The sequence below is a fragment of the Oncorhynchus keta genome, chromosome 1 (genome assembly GCF_023373465.1).
Source record: "Oncorhynchus keta strain PuntledgeMale-10-30-2019 chromosome 1, Oket_V2, whole genome shotgun sequence".
Taxonomy (NCBI): Eukaryota; Metazoa; Chordata; class Actinopteri; order Salmoniformes; family Salmonidae; genus Oncorhynchus; species Oncorhynchus keta.
The window spans coordinates 33,810,121-33,835,714 of record NC_068421.1 but is presented as its reverse complement, the minus strand read 5'-3'; the positions used below and the strand labels follow the sequence as shown (position 1 = coordinate 33,835,714).

At 42.7% G+C, this 25,594-nt stretch overlaps 2 protein-coding genes across 2 annotated transcripts; one reads left to right on the top strand and one right to left on the bottom strand.

Moving 5' to 3' along the window:
• The first annotated feature begins 10,780 nt into the window (after positions 1–10,780).
• On the top strand, positions 10,781–12,576 carry LOC127930058 (uncharacterized). Its single transcript, XM_052519160.1, has 3 exons — positions 10,781–10,820; positions 11,026–11,991; positions 12,566–12,576. The coding sequence occupies exons 2-3, from the start codon at positions 11,388–11,390 to the stop codon at positions 12,574–12,576; spliced, it is 615 nt and encodes a 204-aa protein (XP_052375120.1). The 5' UTR covers positions 10,781–10,820; positions 11,026–11,387.
• LOC127931104 (olfactory receptor 4S1-like) lies at positions 12,527–14,841 on the bottom strand. Its single transcript, XM_052522413.1, has one exon. The coding sequence runs from the start codon at positions 14,544–14,546 to the stop codon at positions 13,605–13,607; it is 942 nt and encodes a 313-aa protein (XP_052378373.1). The 5' UTR covers positions 14,547–14,841; the 3' UTR covers positions 12,527–13,604.
• Between the last annotated feature and the right edge of the window lie 10,753 nt (positions 14,842–25,594).

Genomic DNA, 25,594 nt, shown 5'->3' with positions numbered 1-25,594 from the left:
CAGGGTCCAGAGTAACGCCGAGGTCCTTCACAGTTTTATTTGAGATGACTGTACAACCATTAAGATTAATCGTCAGATTCAACAGAAGATATCTTTGTTTATTGGGACCTAGAACAAGCATCTCTGTTTTGTCCGAGTTTAAAAGTAGAAAGTTTGCAGCCATCCACTTCCTTATGTCTGAAACACATGCTTCTAGCGAGGGCAATTTTGGGGTTCCACCATGTTTCATTGAAATGTACAGCTGTGTGTTATCCGCATAGCAGTGAAAGTTAACATTATGTTTCCGAATGACATCCCCAAGAGGTAAAATATATAGTGAAAACAATAGTGGTCCTAAAACGGAACCTTGAGGAACACCAACATTTACAGTTGATTTGTCAAAGGACAAACCATTCACGGAGACAAATTGATATCTTTCCGACAGATAAGATCTAAACCAGACCAGAACTTGTCCGTGTAGACTAATTTGGGTTTCCAATCTCTCCAAAAGAATGTGGTGATCGATGATATCAAAAGCAGCACTAAGGTCTAGGAGCACGAGGACAGATGCAGAGCCTCGGTCTGATGACATTAAAAGGTCATTTACCACATTCACAAGTGCAGTCTCAGTGCTATGATGGGGTCTAAAACCAGACTGAAGCATTTCATATGAATTGTTTGTCTTCAGAAAGGCAGTGAGTTGCCGCGCAACAGCTTTTTTTTTTTTTTCAGAGGAATGGAAGATTCGATATAGGCCGATAGTTTTATATATTTTCTGGGTCAAGGTTTGGCTTTTTCAAGAGAGGCTTTATTACTGCCACTTTGAGTTTGGTTCACATCCGGTTGGTCAACATAGGAGGGCCAAGGACAGGAAGCAGCTCTTTCAGTAGTTGGAATAGGGTCCAGTATGCAGCTTGAAGATTTAAGAGGCCATGATTATTTTCATTATTGTGTCAAGACATATAGTACTAAAACACTTTCGTGTCTCTCTTGATCCTAGGTCCTGGCAGAGTTGTGCAGACTCAGGACAACTGAGCTTTGAAGGAATACACAGATTTAAAGAGGAGTCCGTAATTTGCTTTCTAATAATCATGATCTTTTCCTCAAAGAAGTTCATGAATTTATTACTGCTGAAGTGAAAGCCATCCTCTCTTGGGGAATGCTGCTTTTTAGTTAGCTTTGCGACAGTATCAAAAAGGAATTTCGGATTGTTCTTATTTTCCTCAATTAAGTTGGAAAAATAGGATGATCAAGCAGCAGTAAGGGCTCTTCGATACTACACGGTACTGTCTTTCCAAGCTAGTCGGAAGACTTCCAGTTTGGCGCCATTTCCGTTCCAATTTTCTGGAAGCTTGCTTCAGAGCTCAAGTATTTTCTGTATACCAGGGAGCTAGTTTCTTATGAGAAATGTTTTTAGTTTTTAGGGGTGCAACTGCATCTAGGGTATTGCGCAAAGTTAAATTGAGTTCCTCAGTTAGGTGGTTAACTGATTTTTGTCCTCTGGTGTCCTTGGGTAGGCAGAGGGAGTCTGGAAGGACATCAAGGAATCTTTGTGTTGTCTGTGAATTTATAGCACGGCTTTTGATGTTCCTTGGTTGGGGTCTGAGCAGATTATTTGTTGCAATTGCAAATGTAATAAAATGGTGGTCCGATAGTCCAGGATTATGAGGAAAAACATTAAGATCCACAACATTTATTCCATGGGACAAAACTAGGTCCGGAGTATGACTGTGACAGTGAGTAGATCCAGAGACATGTTTGACAAAACCCACTGAGTCGATGATGGCTCCGAAAGCAAAGGTTGTTTGCACATGGACTTTTCCATGTGAATATTAAAGTCACCAAAGATTAGAATATTATCTGCTATGACTACAAGGTCTGTATATGGCCCAGGAGGCCTGTAAACAGTATCTATAAAAAGTGATTGAGTAGGCTGCATAGATTTCATGACTAGAAGCTCCTGTTTGTGGGTGAGTCCCAGAAATAAGGCCAATTATTTACAAATTCTATCTTTTGGGAGGGGCAGAAAACAGTTTTCAACCAGCGATTGAGTTGTGAGACTCTGCTGTATAGCTCATCACTCACCCGAACTGGGAGGGGGCCAGAGACAATTACTCGATGCCGACGGCTTGGTGATCTCTGACTGTTTCATCCTAACATCGTTGGTGCCGACGTGGATAACAATATCTCTATACTCTTTACACTCGCCAGTTTTAGCTTTAGCCAGCACCATCTTCAGATTAGCCTTAACGTTGGTAGCCCTGCCCCCTGGTAAACAGTGTATGATCGCTGGATGATTTGTTTTAAGTCTAACATTGCGGGTAATGGAGTCGCCATTGACTAGAGTTTTCAATTTGTCAGAGCTAATGGTGGGAAGCTTCGGCATCTCAGACCCCATAACGGGAGGAGTAGAGACAAGAGAAGGCTCGGCCTCTGACACCGACTCGTTGCTTAATGGGGAAAACTGGTTGAAAGTTTCTGTTCTGTTCTGAATGAGCACTGGTTGGGCATTCCTACAGCTTTCCCTCCAGAAACCGTGAGGAATTTGTCCGGCTGTGGGGACCTTGCGAGGGGATTTATACTAACGTTACTATCTGTACTTACTGGTGGCACAGACGCTGTTTCATCTTTTCCGAAACTGAAATTACCCTTGCCTAACGATTGCGTCTGAAGCTGGGCTTGTAGCACAGCTATCCTTGCTGTAAGGCGATCATTCTCCTGTATATTATGAGTACAGCAACTGCAATTAGAAGGCATCATGTTAATGTTACTACTTAGCTTCGGCTGTTGGAGGTCCTGACGAACCATGTCCAGATAAAGCGTCCGGAGTGAAAAAGTTGAATGGGAAAAAAAAAGTTTTGGGAAAAAACAAAAACAAAAACAGTAATTAAAAAGTAAAAACCGTAAAGTTGTCAGGTAGCAAAGTAAGGTTGGCAACAAAACGCACAGCAACACGTAAACAAGTCTGCAAGTTGTCCTGCCTCTCTCCAACACTGGATCCCCACCAGTTTGCCTACCGACCGAACAGGTCTACAGAGGACGCCATCTCCACAGCTTTACACTCTGCCCTGACCCCCCTAGACAAAACCAACACCTATGTGAGAATGCTATTCATAGACTAGCTCAGCATTCAATACAGTCATTCCCTCTAGGCTGGTCACCAAACCCCAGGACCTAGGGATCATCCCCTCTCTCTGTAACTGGACTTTGGACTTCAAAATCAACAGACCCCAGAATGTCAGGTTAGATAACTTCACCTCCTCAACCCTGAACCTGAACACTGGTGTGCCACAGGGCTTTGTGCTGTTTCCCCTCCTGTACTGCCTCTTCACCTATGACTGCGTTTCTGTACACGGTTCCAACACGATGGTCAAGTTTGCAGACGACACCATGGTGGTAGGCCTGATCAATGACAATGACGAGTTAGCCTACAGGGAGGAGGTCAAGCATCTGGCTGCATGGTGCTCTGACAACAACGTGGCCCTCAATGCAAAGAAAACCAAGGAGCTCATTGTGGATTACAGGAAGTCTAAAAGCTGCAGCCACGCCTCAGTTGTCATTGATGGCACTGAGGTGGAGCGTGTGCCCAGCTTTAAATTCCTGGGTGTCTACATCTCAGAGGACCTCTCCTGGACCCTCAACACCTCAATCCTGGTCAAAAAGGCACAGTAGCGTCTGTACTTTTTGAGGAGGCTGAAGAAGGCACACCTGTCTCCCAAGATCTTAGCCGCTGCATGGTCGAGAGCATTCTGACAAACTGCACAAACTGTGATTTGGCGGATGCTCCGTGGCCGCCCGTAAGGCCCTGCTACAGGTGGTGAAAGCACATCACTAGTGCCCCGCTCCCTGCCATCGTAGACCTCCAGCGCAAGCAGTGTCTGCGTAGGGCACGCGGCATCATCAGGAACCCTTCACATCCATGCCACAAACTGTTTTCCCTCTTACCATCAGGCAGACGGTACAGGTCTCTACGTTCCCACACTAGCAGGCTCAAGAACATTTCTTTCCAGCTACTATAACCCTGCTGAACTCTGTGACACGGCACTAGTCATATCCACCCGCCCACATCTTAGTACTGCCTCTCAGGGACCTTGTTGCACTACTCTCTTTGCACTCTTCACAGTACTAGTGGACTCTGACATTGCTTTGCATAGTCTGATAAAGGACATTATCCAGTTGAACATGTACATGTCTACCTCAGTAACCTCATTGCTGCTATCCCCCTATTTCAGTTGAGTGCCTGCTTGCACTTTCAATTTGCCTTCATTGCACATTTAGACTTGCCATTTATACATCCCATTTAATAACATACATTGTACCTAATTGTTTCAGTTGTACATTTTTGCATGCTTATTTGCACTTCTGGTCAGATGCTAACTGCATTTCGTTGTACTGTACTTGTACTTGTTCAATGACAATAAAGTTGAATCTAATCTAAAAAAAAATGAAGAGGGATTGGTTACAACGTTCATTGGACAACACCTAATAAGCAATACTATACACATTAAAAAGTGAAATATTGTACATATGTTGTTGCGAAATCCTGCCAGGATCCTTCACCGTGCGCTGCCACTTTAAGAGTGCATCAGCAGTAAGGAAGGAGGAGATAAAAGACAGCTCTTTCAGCTCTCTGGGAGGGAGCTATTGGTTGGCGCGACAGTTTGATTGTGTGTGCTATGCTGCAGTAGTCTGTTTGTTTTCAGCGTGTTTAGTTTATAAAGTGTTTAACTTAATCATCGGTGTGACCGCTCTAGGTCGTGGTTGTTATCGTTTGGGTCTGCACCAGTTATGGATCGCATGGATTAGTAGCAACATTGATGCGAAGCTTTGACATACAAACCATCAGATGGTCAGACAGTACAACTGCATGCCTGAAGTCAACAGCAAATATCTCTCTTTCTCTCTTTTTCTTTTCCCTCTATCATTCCACTGCTGTACACTGCTGGCAAACTTTCTATTTTTCAAATGCACTTCCCGTTGATGTTCATTAGCGCTGGACTATTATTGCCCTGCCAGAAGTATTTGGGTTGACATTTTAGTTAAAAGGGAGGTTGCTTTCAAGTTGTGTGTTGTATTTGAACTGTATTGGGATGGGGGTGTACTAATGACATGTGGCAGAGAAGATTGTGGACATTTTAAGGCCTTTGTTTTGTCTATGAACACCCCCCACATTCATACCTTCTGCACTCCTCCACTGGAAGGTAATACAGATTATTGCAAATCCTCTCTTGATGACTTGGTTCTTTCACGTAAATTGTTTCGATGACGTTGCCATTCAATTGCTCTGCCACTATTATTTGTATTATTGTATGAGGTAGTAATGGTGGGGTTACCCCTGTGCTGTGACGTGGGTTTTATATGGTGTCTTCTTTTTTCTCTCAATTGGCTATCTGACAAACAGGCTACACTCTAGACAGTCTCTTCTGCTGATGTATGTGGGTGTGGTAGTGGTACTCTCTCTTCTGCTCTTTTCCTTTCTGCATGGTTAGTACTTGCCTGGCGCCCGAACAAAATCTTTATTTTTACACCTCTCTAATAAATACCGCTACAATGTTATCAAAAATGCAACTCATAGCTAGAAGGTTGTTCCAACCTTGAATATGACTGGGCAAAGTGCCAACAACAGGAGAGCCATCTATTCCATAGTACTGTCCTTTGCCAACACATACACAACTAATTAATTAAATACAAAGATTGACCAATTTAGTTTCTACAGGAATTTACATCTGAAGGCCTGGTACAAGCAAAACATCTCTCCAACTACAGACACCAGTGTTTCAGGTCAGGCAGTTTCTGTGCCCTCAAAAACACATTTTAAGCCCAAGTCCACCTTTTTTCCCATTGTCCAGAATGCCACACTAAATACATTTACCAAGAAGGTGAATTTTGGTGTGGAGAATCTGTTTGAGAGCCAAATGTACTCTAACCAAACACAATGTAATCTTTCTAAGACAGAGAGGGATGCAGTTGAATCATTATCCAAAAATGGACGGATTGTGGTTAAAAAAGCAGACAAAGGTGACGCTACAGTAGTAAGGGAGAATGGCTACATGTCAGACCAGACAATGAGTTCAAATTTATTTTCAGTGACAGTCTGCGTATGGCTTCTTTTTATCTTCTTCCAAAAGTCCCCCCCCAGAAAAACCAGTCATTAGTGGTAATGAAAGTCTGACAGAACCCATTTCCAAGTACATTGATTACTTCAATAAGCCTGTTCTGCCGTCACTCCCAGCCCATCTTTAAGATACCACAGGTGTTAATTGAACAATATAGGTGCAGCTTCCTTTTTAGTCACCATGGATGTGGAGTCTCCATACATCACCATTGAACATGAACAAGGATTGGCAGCTATGCATCATTTCTTGAGTACCCAGCCTGAGACTGAGATGCCTCCCACAGAATTCATTGTCTCATTGACTGAATGGACTCTTAATAATAATATCTTTGTCTTTCAGGACTGTATTTTTGAACAAGTCAAAGGATATGCCATGGAAGCTTGATACAGCCCTTATGCTGGTTTGTACTTACGTAAATGGGAAAATGTCTTCATTTTGGATCCTTCTAAAAACCAGTTATTTTACCGGATTATATGGTGGGGTTTGCCTGTTCTGGTCTGGCTTCGAAGATGAACTTATTTCCTTCCAACAATACCTTAACAGCATTAGGTAAATGGGGAAAATGACTTCATTTTGGATCCCTCTAAAAACCAGTTCTTTGACCGGATTATATGGTGGGGACACTATTGATGATGTTTGTCTGTTCTGGTCTGTTTTAGAAGATTAACTTATGTCCTTCCACCAATACCTTAACAACATTAACCCTAACATCAAACTAACTATGTAGTACAGCAAGGATCATTCATTTTATGGACCTTGACATCAGTAAAAATTACAAAGGTTGTTTGCACACATCAATCTTTAGGAAGCCTACAGATGGGAATACCATTATGAGGGCAGATAGCTTTCACCTCAAAGGCTAAAAGAGAATATTCCATATGGCCAATTCCAAAGAGTCCTCAGAGTTCGCGATCATGAAACAGACTACAATTGGAGAATCGCTTCTTGAATCAGGGCTACAGCGCTCAGGTCCTGAAAGATGCAGGTATTGGGGCCGGACGACTTGACAGAGAGAACTTGTTGCGAAGGGGAGGGCCTCGTGATGCATCAGTGTACTTTGTTACAAAATACATCTGTCATGACGTGGCCCTCTTTGGGAATAGCATGTCTTCCCCCTCTCTCTCGCCTACACCCAGGCTGCTGTTATCTCAGGTCGTAAATTCCTGGAGGAGACTCTCTTCCTCATGGCCAGACAGTATATATAGAGATAAGGTTTCACAGGAGAACAAAGGAACTTCTTCTCCAGCATAGAACTTGCGAACTGAACAATGTACATGCTTTGGAGAAGGTGCACACGGTCAGGGAAGAATCCAGCTACGACCGGTCCATTTCGTTTAATGTTTGTGAAACTCATGAGACACAATACAGCCACATTACCATAACTCTGTTTATACAAGAGTCTCAGTTATGAGGCTTGTATCTAATTGTTGTATAAAATGAATGAGTAAAGATGAAATTATGTAATGTGAATTTAAACTGTTTAATGAAAGGGAACCCAATTCCCTTTTGGTATGATATTCTATTTAAGTTCTGGTTTTTAACAGTTTTCAGAATTGGATGAAAAATTATATTCTGCTAGCAAAAATATGTCATTAGGACGTTCCCGGAACGTCGACAAATGGTCGCCTAAAGTGGTCTTGAGATTTTGTCTAGTTCCCAGTTTATCCCGGGGGCTTCTCTGATTATTTTTAGATTTTTAACATTTTCTATTTATTAAATTTTTTCGATAGTTTTAATGATCTTTCGATTGTATTTCTTCAGTTAGTTTTGTTCAGTTTGGAAAGAGCATTTATACGGAGACTTGATTACACACAGGTGGATTGTATTTATCATCATTAGTCATGTAGGTCAACATTGGATCATTCAGAGATCCTCACGGAACTTCTGGATAGAGTTTGCTGCACTGAAAGTAAAGGGGCTGAATAATTTTGCACGCCCAGTTTTTGATTTGTTAGAAAAGTTTGAAATATCCAATAAATGTCGTTCCACTTCATGATTGTGTCCCACTTGTTGTTGAGTCTTCACAAAGCAAAATACAGTTTTATATCTTTATGTTTGAAGCCTGAAATGTGGCAAAAGTTCGCAAAGTTCAAGGGGGCCGAATACTTTTCGCAAGGCACTGTATATCCTAGTTTCATTATACATCACTTGTTACTGTTGCCAAGGCCATCAAGTCCCTGTAAACTACTGGTGCAGTCACAACCCGTTGTCTTTTGACAATGTTAGGAACTTCCCTCCCATACACATTGCTTTTACCATACACTGTTTTCAACTAACATTATACAGTAATTATTTTTCAAACATGTCCTCACCTGGGATTTGAACTCATAACACCCTGCTCTTCATGCTATGCCACTTCCTAACTTCTTTAGAATACTATTTTGTGACGTTCTGGAGATGATCTAAAGATTCATTTTTGTTTGCAGGGACGTTCCCTTGGGACCATCCCGCAACGTCCTAATGACTAGTAAAATGAAAGTCCTGAGAACATCCTAAAAAAGTCCTGATATTGTCCTCAGTGACGTTCTGGTAACTTACAGTGAAATAGACAATAGTTCCCCAGAGACATTCCCTTGGGTCCTTCATGCGACATCCTATTGACTAGTAAAATGAAAGTCCTGAGAACATCCTAAAAATGTCCTGACATGATCCTCTGTGACATCCTGGTGACTAGCAGGGAATTACACAAAGGTACCCAAAAGAGCTTTCCCTTGGGAGCATCATATGACATCCCATTGACCATCATGAAACGTCTCCTTGTAGTCATTGAATGTCCCACGGATAACGTCATGTCAGACACAAATAGGAACATGATGTTCCCTAATGAACATCAAAATAAATAATAACATTATAACATTATACTGAGACCAAACCGGGATCTGTACTGAACGTCCTCTTAACGTCCCGAGGATAACGTCATGTTTTAAAGTTCCTAGAATGTTCTCAGAATGTCAGTGGGATAACGTCTCGCTCAAATCTTTAAAGCAATGTTTCCCAAACATGGTCCTGTGGACCAAAAGGGTTGACACAGTTGATTCAAATAATGAACTAATTAATCATCAAGCTTTGATTATTTAAAATCTTATTTGAATCCCCCCTCCTCCCCCCCTCACACGATCCTGTAGGTTAATAAGCCAGATGTGGAGGTCCTGGAATGGCATAGTTACACGTGGTCTACGGTTGTGAGGCCGGTTGGACGTACTGCCAAATTCTCTAAAACAACTACTTTGGGGAGAGAAATTAACATTAAATTCTCTGGCAACTGTTCTGGTGGACATTCCTGCAGTCAGCATACCAATTGCATCCTCAAAACATGAGACATCTGTGGCACTGCATTGTGTGACAAAACTGCACATTTTAGAGTGGCCATTTATTGCCCCCAGCACAATGTGCACCTTTGTAATGATCATGCTTTTTAATCAGCTACTTGCCACAGCTGTAAACACATTTGTTCACCAAATTTGAGAGAAATAAGCTTTTGTGCGTATGGACATTTTCTAGGATCTTTTATTTCAGCTCATGAAACATGGGTCCAACACTTCACATGTTGCGTTTATATTTTAGTTTAGTGTAATAATGAATGGGGGTGAGGTTGATGAAAATCAGACATGTAAAACATTTGCTAATTTGTGAAATATTGTCATAACTTTTATTCACTTGCTGATCTCCATTGGCTACCTGTCCCTCAAAGAAATTGGTTAAAAATTCTCCACATTTACTAGGCTCTTAATGGCATTGAACCAGCCTACCTGTCAGACCTACTCTCCCCTATGAACCTCCACACACCCTAAGTTCCAGCAATACCAAACTGTTCCATGCCCCCAGGACCTGGCTCCTAACAGCAGTTGGGAACAAGACTAAGGGCTGGAATACAGGATCCAGATCCTAGAATAGAACATATTCTCAATGGAGAATCTCCATTGACAGTGTGGTTTAGTTCAGGAGTAGACTCTGGGTCCAGGAAACCGTCCCTTTGTCAGAGACTTGGATTAGTTTCACAGAACTATTTATTTATTGTACATGGTGCACAATACATAGCAAACAAACTGCTGCTAAAATGTTAGAGAGTGTAGCCTTCCCAGTCCATTGGTGATGGGGTTTTAGGTAGCCTAGCGGTCAAGAGCATTGGGTCGGTAACCAAAGGTAACTTGTTCAATATATAAACTATATTGTTTTCTTGATTCCCGAAAATATCTAGTTTTCCCCAGGTATTTGTGGCTATTTGCATATCACACCATGGCACACTTTAAAAATAATAATAAAGCATAATAATCAAGTGAGGAGCTGAGTTTAAGGAGGTCATCAGAAATGTCCGGTCAATTTAGGACTCAGCTTACTTTACATGTAATCAATTAATTTAGCATTTTAATGTAATAAATCATATGAGTACAGTTTTGTGGGATAATCAAAATGATTGCCTTGGGGTAAATTGCCTATTAGCAAATGTAGCATATTGAAGAGTTTTCTTCCTAGGTGTAATGCAAGACATTCTCGCTATGAGGTAATAACAGGGCCTGGCCTGTTAAAAGTGTTTTAAAAAAGTACAAAGTCCTTGTTAGGTGCTAAGCCTGTGTTAAAATATGCCTATAAATACTAAAAAGCATTTTATTGTTTTCAGTTGTGTTTTGGAAATAAATATATAGATATATGCCATTCAGAGCGAGAGTTGCATCCCTTCTGAAAAAACCTACACTCGATCCCTCCGATGTCAACAACTACAGACCAGTATCCCTTCTTTCTTTTCTCTCCAAAACTCTTGAACGTGCCGTCCTTGGCCAGCTCTCCCGCTATCTCTCTCTGAATGACCTTCTTGATCCAAATCAGTCAGGTTTCAAGACTAGTCATTCAACTGAGACTGCTCTTCTCTGTATCACGGAGGCGCTCCGCACCGCTAAAGCTAACTCTCTCTCCTCTGCTCTCATCCTTCTAGACCTATCGGCTGCCTTCGATACTGTGAACCATCAGATCCTCCTCTCCACCCTCTCCGAGTTGGGCATCTCCGGCGCGGCCCACGCTTGGATTGCGTCCTACCTGACAGGTCGCTCCTACCAGGTGGCGTGGCGAGAATCTGTCTCCTCACCACGCTCTCTCACCACTGGTGTCCCCCAGGGCTCTGTTCTAGGCCCTCTCCTATTCTCGCTATACACCAAGTCACTTGGCTCTGTCATAACCTCACATGGTCTCTCCTATCATTGCTATGCAGACGACACACAATTAATCTTCTCCTTTCCCCCTTCTGATGACCAGGTGGCGAATCGCATCTCTGCATGTCTGGCAGACATATCAGTGTGGATGACGGATCACCACCTCAAGCTGAACCTCGGCAAGACGGAGCTGCTCTTCCTCCCGGGGAAGGACTGCCCGTTCCATGATCTCGCCATCACGGTTGACAACTCCATTGTGTCCTCCTCCCAGAGCGCTAAGAACCTTGGCGTGACCCTGGACAACACCCTGTCGTTCTCAACTAACATCAAGGCGGTGGCCCGTTCGTGTAGGTTCATGCTCTACAACATCCGCAGAGTTCGACCCTGCCTCACACAGGAAGCGGCGCAGGTCCTAATCCAGGCACTTGTCATCTCCCGTCTGGATTACTGCAACTCGCTGTTGGCTGGGCTCCCTGCCTGTGCCATTAAACCCCTACAACTCATCCAGAACGCCGCAGCCCGTCTGGTGTTCAACCTTCCCAAGTTCTCTCACGTCACCCCGCTCCTCCGCTCTCTCCACTGGCTTCCAGTTGAAGCTCGCATCCGCTACAAGACCATGGTGCTTGCCTACGGAGCTGTGAGGGGAACGGCACCTCAGTACCTCCAGGCTCTGATCAGGCCCTACACCCAAACAAGGGCACTGCGTTCATCCACCTCTGGCCTGCTCGCCTCCCTACCACTGAGGAAGTACAGTTCCCGCTCAGCCCAGTCAAAACTGTTCGCTGCTCTGGCCCCCAATGGTGGAACAAACTCCCTCACGACGCCAGGACAGCGGAGTCAATCACCACCTTCCGGAGACACCTGAAACCCCACCTCTTTAAGGAATACCTAGGATAGGATAAGTAATCCTCCTCACCCCCCTTTAAGATTTAGATGCACTATTGTAAAGTGACTGTTCTACTGGATGTCATAAGGTGAATGCACCAATTTGTAAGTCGCTCTGGATAAGAGCGTCTGCTAAATGACTTAAATGTAAATGTAAATTTGCTGACTGTAAAAAATGGCACTTCTTACCTCACTCGCCCCGACATACATACAGTAGGTCTTTATGCCACACACTGGCCAAGAGGGGCTCTGACTAAACTCAGTTCAGTACCATTGATCCTAGACCACTAGGTTTACAGCAAGAGCATAGGGAGCTCTGAATAGCAGTTTTACCACAGGCAGCACATGTTCTCTGAGAATGGGCTTGAGTGGAAATTCATGAAAGGAAAATCAGAGGCAGCTAAAGGTTCACAAGTTAATTTATTTCTCTCCCAATTTTAGCTTCCATCTAAATTAGCCTTTGCTAAGTAAACACAGAGGGAGGATAACACAAAATAGTGAACACAATCAAACAAAAACAGATTTCAGTGCAGGTGGAGGGAAAGCATCTTGGCATCAACTTAAATCATAATTTCATCCAAGCAATACTTCTCTTAGCAAAACCTAGGCTTAGCTCTGCCACAGTTTCAACCTCAAATGTCTGCTTCAACAATTTAGTTTCCCTCTGACCTGCACTTTCCCATGGGTCTCATATCCTCTGTCCAGTGTCTGTTCTTTTGTCCATCTATATATTTTCTTTTTATTGGCCAATCTGAAATATGGCTTTTTCTTTGCAACTCTGCCTAGAAGGCCAGCATCCTGAAGTCGCCTCTTTACTGTTGACGTTGAGACTGGTGTTTTGTGGGTACTATTTAATCAAGCTGTCAGTTGAGGACTTGTGAGGCTACAATCGTCATTTACAACATTAACAATGTCTACACTGTATTTCTGATCAATTTGACGTTATTTTAATGGACTAAAAATGTGCTTTTCCTTCAAAAACAAGGAAATGTCTAAGTGACCCCAAAGTTTTGAACGGTAGTGTACATACAAAAATTCCTCACTTTGTGGGATTATTTTTCATGTACAGATTTTGGGCAGAGTAAATCCTCTCGCATGGAACAACAGGGAGCTAATCACACTTCTCAATTAGCAAGCACTAGATTAGGAGTACATGGGCTAAAACGTGCAAAGTAATCAAATGGCATTTGTCTCACCTGTGACATATACACAGCTAATTTCACTTAATTGGTCAGGGTAAGAAGATGACGCCAAATGCTCTCTGTCATTAAAACAACAAATATGTGAGCCAAGGTTATTACACATGTCCTTGAAATATTTTTCTGACGAAGGCCATTGATGGATCCAATATCATAATTTTAATATTTCAATAAATAAAGTACCACGTGTTTAATTGTGAATGAAAATGGTCAAGCTTTATGTAAAATAGATCAACAAGAAAGATATGTTGATACACACTACAGTACATCACCACAATAAATTAGGTCAAGGCAGCAACTTTATGTTTAAACATCTGTCCAACTCTATTCCGAATCTGAGTGAGTTTCATCCCGTATATGATAGGGTTCACCAGAGGAGGCACAACTAGGAACTCCACCGCCATGATATTCCTCAGGGCCAGCAGGCTGGTGTTGCTGCCGTAGCGAGCAAACATCACATCGAAGGTGAGGGATATGGTGAAGTTAGTGAGGGTGATCAGATGAGGCAGACAGGTCTGCATGAACTTCTTCCTCTCCGCACGGGAACGCAAAGACGCTTTGATGATGTTCACATAAGAAATCACGATGAGTATCATTTGAGAGATGTGAGAAAAAGTGGCAATGAAGCCGTAGAGGTTGTTCAGAGTGGTGTCAACACATGAGAGCTTCACGATGGCCCAGTTTGAGCAGTAGAGTTTATCGATGTCGATGCCACAGAGGGGTAATTTAGCTGTTATTCCCATGCCGAAGCCACTTTCTAGCCATGAGAAAAGCCACGTAAGAAGAAGCAGTGTCCACACTTTTCGAGTAGTCATGATAGAGTGGTATTGTAACGGTTTACAGATGGCAACATACCTGTCATATGCCATCACTGTCAAGCTGGTGAATTCACAGAAAGCATAGGAGTAGATTACCAATATCTGGGTCATGCACCCAGGGTATGTTATCACATGAGAGTCAAATAAAAGGTCATAAAGTATCTTTGGGTAGAAAGCTGAAGCACCATAGATACCATTAATACACAGATTACAGAGAAATAAATACATAGGTTCATGCAACATTTTCTCCAGAAAAATGGTAACGATCAGTATCAGATTCACAAAAATGGTGAAGATGTATAGGATGAGAGTAAATGAGAAGTAGATGTGTTTGTTTATCTGTGTCACGTTCAGTCCATGCAACACAAACACTATCTCCTGGGAGGAGTTGAACTCTATTGTCATTGACAGCAGGCACACATGGCTAGTGTACACAGGACCTGAGAATGTTCAGTTTATCTTTAAAAATATATATATATTCTAACAGTAACAGACAACCATACAGCAGTCTGTCAGCCTCTCAACAATGATATCTCTCCTTTGAACAGTGTTGTTGGCATTGAGAGGTTGAACATTATTTTGATTGCAGAACAACCCTAAACCACCCAGCTTCAGCACCCACTTAGAGTACAGTAAAATGCAGTGAGCATACAGTCTGGCATTCAACATATATCACATTCTGGTGTGCATGAAGCATTATATATATATAGAAATAATCTTCACACAAATCTTCATTTAACTAAGTTAAAAAACAAATATTGAACGGAATTAGATTATTAATTATACAAAGTAATTTCAAAGTCTTCAAAGTTCCCCTTGAAAGATAATCATTGATTATCATTCGTATGGTTGATCAATGATAAAAACAACAAATCAAGTTCTCCTTAAATTCTCCTTGAAGATGATCATTGGTATGGTCTGTGTATTTGTATGGTCTCTGTATCTCTCTTGTGAGGTCCAGAGCAGATCACCTTCACCTGAGCAGACCAGATCATACCTACAGTAGGTATGACACTTCTCCACTCTCCGCACCACTCCTTTATGGGGCAGTATCTGAGTATCTCAACTGCCATAGCAACGTGTGAGATGTATGGAGTGACAGACAGGTGAACCCCTCAGACACACTGCTCACTCTGGAGGTTACCTTCCTAATGAGACCACATCAATAAGATCGATTATGAGATGAGATATGAGATCAATTCCAAAACAGTATTTTGTTCATGTAGCAAGGTGATATTTTTCAAGATCATATTAACGCTTTCCAACAATTTCAATGTTTTCAAAGTAATGTTGTTCAAGTTTATTTGCCACTTTACTTCATTTTGAACAGAACCTGTTTAGAGCATGGCCAAACTCCTACAGATGTTGGATCGTAATTTGTTCTTTCTTGTCGAGGAGAATTTTCCTGCACCTCAGGAAATAAAAATGAGCCTCATGATTTAGATAGATTCAGTGAAAACCCACAGTTCTCGTGTTCTCCATGTGGGGGTAGTCAACACAGCACCAAATAGGTTACATTTGTACTTGTACTCATTAGCCTTTTCACGTGTGAGTTCCAAATATCTCTAACGGTTGTCCCAGCATTAGTTTATATAGGTCGGAACGTGGCAGTACCCCCCCCCACCCCCCCCCGAAGTGCAGACTCCGGCCGCAAAACCTGAACCTAAAGGGGAGGGTGGGTGGGGGTCTGTCCGCTGTGGCGGCTCTGGCACGGGACGTGGACCCCACTCCACCATAGTCCTTGTCCACCTCTTAGCCCGCCTCCATGGCCTCTTTAGAGTGGCGACCCTCGCTGACGACCTCGGACTGGGGACCCTATCCACGGGTCCCGAATGGACGGGAGACTCCGGCAGCTCAGTACAGACGGGCGGCTCCGGCAGCTCAGGACAGACGGGCGGCTCCGTTAGCTCAGGACAGACGGGCGGCTCCGGCAGCTCAGGACAGACTGGCGGCTCCGGCAGCTCAGGACAGACGGGCGGCTCCGGCAGCTCAGGACAGACGGGCGAGCTCAGGACAGACGGGCGAGCTCAGGACAGACGGGCGACTCCGGCAGCTCAGGACAGACGGGCGACTCCGGCAGCTCAGGACAGACGGGCGACTCCGCAGCTCAGGACAGACGGGCGACTCCGGCAGCTCAGGACAGACGGGCGACTCCGGCAGCTCAGGACAGACGGGCGACTCCGGCAGCTTAGGACAGAAGGGCGACTCCGGGCTTAGGACAGACGGGCGACTCCGGCAGCTTAGGACAGACGGGCGACTCCGGCAGCTCAGGACAGACGGGCGACTCCGGCAGCTCAGGACAGACGGGTGACTCCGGCAGCTTAGGACAGACGGGCGACTCCGGCAGCTCAGGACAGACGGGCGACTCAGGCAGCTCAGGACAGACGGGCGACTCCGGCAACTCAGGACAGACGGGCGACTCCGGCAGCTCAGGACAGACGGGCGACTCAGGCAGCTCAGGACTGGAGGGCGACTCCGGCAGCTCAGGACTGGAGGTCGACTCCGGCAGCTCAGGACTGGAGGGCGACTCTGGAAGATCCGGACTGGAGGGAGACTATGGCAGATCCAGACTGGAGGGAGACTCTGGTAGATCCGAACTGAAGGGAGACTCTGGCAGCGCTGGACAGGCGGGAGCACCTGTAGGAAGGAGATGGAGAGACAGCCTGGTGCGGGGGGCTGCCACCGGATAGACCGGACCGTGAAGGCTCACTGGAGCTCTTGAGCACCGAGCCTTTCCAACCATACCTGGCTGAATGCTCCCCGTAGCCAGGCCAGTGCGGCGAGGTGGAATAGCCCGCACTGGGCTGTGCTGGCGAACCGGGGACACCATGCGTAGGGCTGGTGCCATGTACCCTGGCCCAAGGAGATGCACTGGAGACCAGATGCGCTGAGCCGGCTTCATGGCACCTGGCTCGATGTCCACTCTAGCCCGGCCGATACTGGGCACTGCTATGTACCGCACCGGTCTATGCCTGCGCACTGGGGACACCGTGCGCCTTACGGCATAACACGGTGCCTGCCCGGTCCACCTCTCTCCACGGTAAGCACGGGGAGTTGGCTCAGGTCTCCTATCTGACTTAGCCACACTCCCCGTGTGCCCCCCCCCCCCAAGACATTTTTGGGGCTGCCTCTCAGGCTTCCAGCCGAACTGCCGTGCTGCCTCCTCATACCACCGCCTCTCGGCTTTCGCTGCCTCCAGCTCAGCCTTGGGGCGGGGATATTCTCCAGCCTATGCCCAGGCTCCCTTGCCGTCCAGAATCTCCTCCCATGACCAGGAGTCCTGAGATCGCTGCTGCTGCCCGTTACCACGCTGCTTGGTCTTTTGGTGGTGGGTGTTTCTGTAACGGCTGTCTTCCTCCTCCGACGACGAGGAGAGGACCAATGCGCAGCGTGGTACGAGTTCATGCTCTTTATTAAAACAAGCGTCACCTGAGTGGGTTGATTCACTGTTGTGGTCATCCTGTCTGGGTTGGCGCCCCCCCCTTGGGTTGTGCCGTGGCGGAGATCTTTGTGGGCTATACTCAGCCTTGTCTCAGGATGGTAAGTTGGTGGTTGAAGATATCCCTCTAGTGGTGTGGGGGCTGTGCTTTGGCAAAGTGGGTGGGGTTATATCCTTCCTGTTTGGCCCTGTCCGGGGGTGTCCTCGGATGGGGCCACAGTGTCTCCTGACCCCTCCTGTCTCAGCCTCCAGTATTTATGCTGCAGTAGTTTGTGTCGGGGGCTAGGGTCAGTTTGTTATATCTGGAGTACTTCTCCTGTCCTATTCGGTGTCCTGTGTGAATCTAAGTGTGCATTCTCTAATTCTCTCCTTTTTCTTTCTCTCTCTCGGAGGACCTGAGCCCTAGGACCATGCCCCAGGACTACCTGACATGATGGCTCCTTGCTGTCCCCAGTCCACCTGGCCATGCTGCTGCTCCAGTTTCAACTGACCTGAGCCCTAGGACCATGCCCCAGGACTACCTGACATGATGACTCCTTGCTGTCCCCAGTCCACCTGGCCATGCTGCTGCTCCAGTTTCAACTGTTCTGCCTTACTATTATTTGACCATGCTGGTCATTTATGAACATTTGAACATCTTGGCCATGTTCTGTTCTAATCTCCACCCGGCATAGCCAGAAGAGGACTGGCCACCCCACATATGCTCTCTCTAATTCTCTCTTTCTTCCTCTCTCTCAGAGGACCTGAGCCCAAGGACCGTGCCCCAGGACGACCTGACATGATGACTCCTTGCTGTCCCCAGTCCACCTGACTGTGCTGCTGCTCCAGTTTCAACTGTTCTGCCTTGTTATTATTCGACCATGCTGGTCATTTATGAACATTTGAACATCTTGGCCATGTTCTGTTATAATCTCCACCCGGCACAGCCAGAAGAGGACTGGCCACCCCACATAGCCTGCTTCCTCTCTAGGTTTCTTCCTAGGTTTTGGCCTTTCTAGGGAGTTTTTCCTAGCCACCGTGCTTCTACACCTGCATTGCTTGCTGTTTGGGGTTTTAGGCTGGGTTTCTGTACAGCACTTTGAGATATCAGCTGATGTACGAAGGGCTATATAAATACAATTTGATTGAATTTGATTGAACACTGAAACAAAACAATAAACGACACGTGAAATAACTAACCGAAACAGTTCCGTGTGGAACACACAGACACAGACACAGAAAATAAACATCCACAAAACACAAGTGGGAAAAGGCTAATTAAGTATAGTTGTCTCTGATTGAGAATCAATGACACCTGCCTCTGATTGAGAACCATACCAGGTCAAAAGCAAACACAACATAGAAAACGGAACATGGACAACCCACCCAACTCACGCCCTGACCATACTAAAACAAAGACAAATTAAAGGAACTAAGGTCAGAACGTGACACCCCTGGACTTGAAAACCTTCCCACAAATGAAAATAACCCCCCAAAATGGTTTCATCCCTGCTTAGCTTTCACATGGTGGTTAGGCTAGGCAGTAGGCTGGTATTTAGTGTGAGGATCTGTGATGTGATAACATTTTATTTGCTTTGTGATTTGTCAGAAACGGTAAATGACTTGTCAAGTCATGTGCTCTGGATCTTCTATACACTGTAACAAGTACATCGAACATTTTTTATCGTGCTGAAAAATGGCCAAACTAAGTTCACATTTTTCAGGCAATGGGCACATCCATCTTTGTTTTATAGTGAATGGTATTCTGGAATTAGGGAGTTTTCGCTAGTCAAACATAAAGAAGCATGCCTGCCATCATAAAGAATTTAGCTGACACGCATATCTTTTCGAAACAATATTACATTTCTCCCTTGTGCTCCCCAGAGATGTTTAGTGCCAGTGTTCCACAACATCCCGCAAATGTGGAGACTTTGTTAGATTCAGTGCTCTGATGGGTAATTATGTTTCTATAATCAGCCAAACCTACTATACTATATGACCAAGTTATTCAAATTTCCATATTTCCAGCCCATAGACATCCCACTGGGCACAGATGTCAGTTCAACGTCTAAATTTGGATTTACATTTGGTTGAGTTGTCAACTAACGTCAATTCAAAGTGAAATCAACAAACATTTCACAATATCATTGGATTTAGGTTAAAAGTTGGGTGAACAAATGACTATATTCCCTTACGTTGATGTCTTTTTTCAAATCCAATCAGTTTTTCACGCTGATTCAACATCATCACATTTAATTTGGGGGTTGGAAACAATGTGGATTCAACCAGTTTTCGACCAGTGGGATGTAGCCTGTAACAAGCCTGTAACAAAGCCTGTAACATTGAGCGAGTTGGAGAGGCTCACTGCCACTTTATACAACAGTTCTGTGAGAGCTTTGCAAGATTGTATGGAAAATGGTATTGCACACCAAATATGCACCTCCATGGCCAATGTGTTTTGGACTATGGCCCAGTATATGTTTTTTTTGCAGTGTTGCAGTACTCACAAACACATTTTGAGTGTCTTGGTCTTGTCTCGTGTAAGATACATTTGTACTCGGTCTTGACTCTTTTTTGACAGTGAGGACTCTTATTTCTTCCCGAGACCAGCAGAGACCAGAGGACTGTATAAACTGGTAATTATCAGCTTCCGCTCAATAAGCTCATAAAACCGCTTCGTCAGGCCAAATGTATACTGTGCACTCTTTTTTTGAAACAGCTCTCAACTGGCTTTGGCATGGAGCAGCTCACAGGAGAATGTCGTCGGTAGCCGGTATGTAGTATGTAGGAAAGACGTTTCATATCTACCAGTAAATTCTGACTAAGGCAAAAATTGGTATGCAAACCAGGTATTGAAAAATGTGCATCAGGGGCGGAGGCATGAGCGGGCCTGGATGGACACAGGCCCACTCACCTAATCAGACTGAGAAAAAACTGAAAAAGATATATATATATATTATTATTACAAAAAACACAGTTCCACTCACCAGAAGCAGTCAATGACAAAAATCACCATTTTGGCCTCATGGGTGAAATGTTATTCATATTTTTCATAATTGCATAATTAATAAAGAATATCTCAAGTAACCTGTGTTTCTATGTCAAACTATTTTGTTATATTTCAGTATTCTGTGATGTATATAAAGTGATGAATGGAAGTACAGTATACAGTGTATTCGGAAAGTATTCAGACCATTTGACTTTTTCCACATTTTGTCACGTTACAGCCTTACTCTAAAATTGATTAAATAAATAAAAATCTCATCAATCTACACACAATACCCCTTAATGAAAAATCTATATTATGTTTCACATTCTTAAAATACAGTGGTGATCCTAACTGACCTAAAACAGGGCATTTTTACTAGGATTAAATGTCAGGAATTGTGAACAACTGAGTTTAAATGTATTTGGCTAAATGTATTTGGCTAATGTATGTAAACTTCCGACTTCAACTGTACTTCAAGCGGTCGTAAAATTAAAAATGCAATAGCAAAATATTCCCTGATATGACCTTAATAAGGATTGGACCCTTTTTTCCAATCTTTGTCTAAAATGACTAACTGCCTGTATGTAGCTCAGGACCTGAATCAAGGATATGCATATTATTGATACCAGTTGAAAGGTAACACTTTGAAGTTTGTGGAGATGTGAAAGTAATGTAGGAGAACATAACACATTCGATCTGGTAAAAGATAATACAAACAAAAAAACAGGCATTTTGTATTATTTTTTTTGTTTCATCTTTGGAATGAGAAAGGCCAATTTATAATATAGGAATCTAGGTGCAATTTAGATTTGCCACTAGATGGCAACCATGTGTATGCAAAGTTTCAGATTGATCCAGAGAAGCATTGCAATACTGCACAATATGTTTGATCAAGTCTGCCCAAATGTGCCGAATTGGTCAATTCATACATTTTCAAATACATAACTATTCAGAAAATACAAAAATGACATAGTAATACAAAATGTAAGTTTACACACTCTCAGGAATGGCATACATTATGGATCATTAGCTCATACAGCTAATAACTAGATGGCCGGGCAAGATTGCTGAATGTAAGTACATTTTTTATCTTCAAATGTATCAAACCAGTTTCCATGATAACATTTTTGTTGTTGTTGTGCACTCTCCTCAAACAATAGCATGGTCTTTTTTCACTGTAATAGCTATTGTGCATCGAACAGCGCAGTTAGATTAATAAGAATTTATTAAGACATGTCTATGTCCTGGAAAGTTTGCTGTTACTTACACCGTCATGCTAGTCACATTAGCGCACGTTAGTGACAACCGTCACGGTATAGGGACACCAAAGCCGTAGAGATGAAAACAATTCAATATACTTTTGTTGATACCCCCCTTAGGCTCTCATTAAATTATTAAAAGGTTTAGTATTTGGTACCATATTCCAAGCACGGAATGATTGTGACTATACAAACTTGTTGGATGCATTTGCTGTTTGTTTTGGTTGTGTTTCAGATTATTTTGTGCCGAATAGCAATTCATGGTAAATCATGTATTGTGACATTTTGGAGTGACTTTTAAATAAGAATAAAATATGTTTCAGTATACTTCTACATTCATATGGATACTATGATTATGGATAGTCCTGAAATAATCGTGAATAACGATTACACAAATATCATACCCCCACCCAAAATAATGCTAAGCTCCCCTGTTATTTCAATGGTGAGAGGTTAGCATGTCTTGGGGGTATGATATTTGTCCGGCTGTAACTTTCTCACTCATCATTGTTAACAATTCATTCAGAACTATGGAACTTTGCATTGTGCAGTGAAACTGCTTGAGCTGTTTAAATACTATTTGACAGTCTGACTTTTTAGTTTGTCCTATTAAAGCCAACTTTATTTTCCACAGCCTTTGTTTTTTGTTCTTTGATTCATGTGTTTTATTACCTTTTATTTGTTTTTTTAATCCTTAATTTCATGTGAAAATACAGTTTGGAAATAAAAAATTATGTTAGAGTTTAAGTTTGATTTGATATTGGATCTTGAAACGATGGAACAACAATAGTTGTATGAATATAGATTCCAATAACTTAATAGTGTATTAGTCTTTAAGATATTTTTAAAAATATATTAACTAATTCCAAAGACTAAGCTACTGCACAGATTTGGAGAAGATTTATGCAGAACTGATCAGGATGAATGAAAACAATGGTCAAGGTGTTATTAAGAGCTATTAGCATGTGTGAAGATCCAGGTCCTTCCAAAGCTGAAGACTCAGACTGGTGAAATTCACAGAAATTCCAAATTCATGACTGTTGAAATCTGTTTTTATTGTGACTTGTCAATACTTGGCCTTTCCTTGCCAAAAGTTACGTGTTTGAATCTCATCATGAACAACTTTAGCATTTTAGCTGGTCTTAGTATTTTGTGTTTTCTTTATTATTTTGATCAGGCCAGGGTATGACATGGGTTATTTTATGTGGTGTGTTTTGTCTAGGGGTTTGTTGTAGATTATGGGATAGTGGTTAGTGGTGTTGACTAGAATAGTCTATAGCTGCCTGGAGTGGTTCTCAATCAGAGTTTGCACCAGGTAAGGCTGTTTAGGTTTTCCACATTTATTTTTTTTTTGTATTCAGTTGTTCATGTGTACTATTTCGTATTAAAAGAACCATGAACACTTACCACGCTGCATATTGGTCCTCCGATCCTTTTCGCCTCTCCTCTTCGGAAGAAGAGGAAATCACTAACCGCTAATCAGCAACTTTGCTAATATTTTCTACTTTTTAGATATTTAACATGTTAGATAACCCTAACTTCTAACGTTAGCGAACTAGCTAACATTAGCCACATCAAATTAGAATTAGAATTAAAATTTGTAACATGCAAATTGTCATTCTTAGCAAACATACTAAATGGAGGGAAACGGACTTACTTTAGTCCAGGTTGAATAGTGAGGTAGCCTACGGAATGGAATGCAATGTTGTAGAAAGAAAGATAGTAAAACAAGAAACACGCAAGAAGGCAGCTCATTAATTTTGTATTTATATATTATCGATAAAGAGGACATCTTAAAGGAAACTTGCCCATCTCCAGCACCATCCTAACATCCACATATGTGAAAGTGTTTCTATGTTTTTATAGTAAAAAAAAAAAAAGATAGGGGAAGGTAAGCGATTCCAATGGCATCATCGGTGTGCATTGTGATTTTGACCAATTGTGAGTAGACATTTCTTGATTTTGGGATGAGGTCATTTAAACACATTTCTCTGTCTTTCTAATTACATAAAAACAGTGCAGGTTTCTAGCGAACCTAAGGTTGCTAATCAACTGTAAAAAAAAATGTGTTCAATTAAGTGAAGTCTTAACTGAATGAACAGAGACAAAATGCAATATCGTAGTTTATCAAAATAGTTTGGGTATTGGCCTAGTCTCCAGGGAAATATTTTTGATTGCAGGTAGCCAACCCTATGTTGTCAATGGATGGTGTGAACCGTTAATGTTTGTTTCACTGGCTGAGTTGATTGTCTGATTTTAGATGATGGCCTATCAGTTAATTGACAGCTGATTGAACAGCTTATTTCACCATCCCCAATCCTACAAAATGTGCCAACCCTGTCTCTTTAATCATGTGAGTATTTGGTCATAATCAATTAAGAATGTGATCACATTGATTGGATGAAGATACAGTTATACAATGATCAAATCCAAATGACTTCACAATAATTGTAACAATGAAAATCACCTCTTTACATGTACAATTTAACATTATGTTTAGTTATATTTGCAGCACTATGTCAATCAACACCCTGACAGTACTATTGTCTGTGTCACCACCTTATTAATAGGCATATACAGGGTGCAGTGGAATGCGTTAATCAGTTAGTTGATTGACAGGTGTAGACCTAGGCTACTGTGAAACTAGTGTGGATGCTAGCTATAATTTGTCATTATAGATATGGTCTTTGGTGGCCCTTGAGATTTCCATTGCTAAACTGTTATGCGCAGGCTACAGTAGCATACTGTACTTTCCGTTTGATGTTGGCATTTGAAGTCATCTTTGTTCTGCATTGAAAGCCTGTATTGTGTGGCTTTAATATGTGCATTTTCATTTCGTAAAGATGTCAAGATGTTTATGCATTTGAGCCAATGATCCAAAGACGATGTCATTGAGCTGAGAAACTTTGCTTTGACGTCTACTGTAGCATGAGTAAAATAAATGTACAAGTTAATACTTGTAATTACCTTAAAACATTGTCCTCAAAACCTCTATCTTCCCTCGCCATAGTACACAGGCCTGACTCATATTAGGCTTAGGAATGACTGAAACACAATGTCCTTATATTTGCAACTTGACATACGGCCACTTATTTTAATATTGCAGTCATTACAAAGAAATAGGTAAAATTATGCCACCCTACTTATGGGGATATATATATTGTATGTTGTATGAGACATAACAAAGTGTATACCACATATAAACACAGACATTGGGACTCTAAGTAAAGACTTGAATACCTGTCAATTATCCTCAGCCTTACATGCTGACCACACCGCCCACGTAGCTTGTGCGAGCATTGCAAAATAAATGTACACATGTTATTCAATCATTTCATCACTTGATTCTATTTTGACGTGTGACATGCTGTAAGTCCTGCCTCTCCCATCTCCTCATTGGTTTTTAGGAGCTTAAACCCATGTGGGTGATTGAAAGATGAACTGAGGTCCACACTCCAGTCAAGTTGGTGCGGTTATGTACCGTCAAGTTGGTTGCCAATCGCCATATAATGCGCACACTAAAAGAACTGAAGGAGGAGACATTTGGGAGTAGACATGCTGCCACACGAGTGAATGGAAAGAGAGCGGGTCGGAAATGGCGGCAAGTAGTGCGGGCAAAATAGAAGAAATTGATAAAGTTGGTGAAGCAACAGCTGTGCTGGAATGCGAACAATATTTGTGTCAGTTCTGACGGTATGGAGTGGGACGATGAGGGTCAAGTAGTGGAAAGACATAGGAAGGAGAGAGATCGTGATACAGAAACTAGTGGAGCGTCAATTAAAGAAAG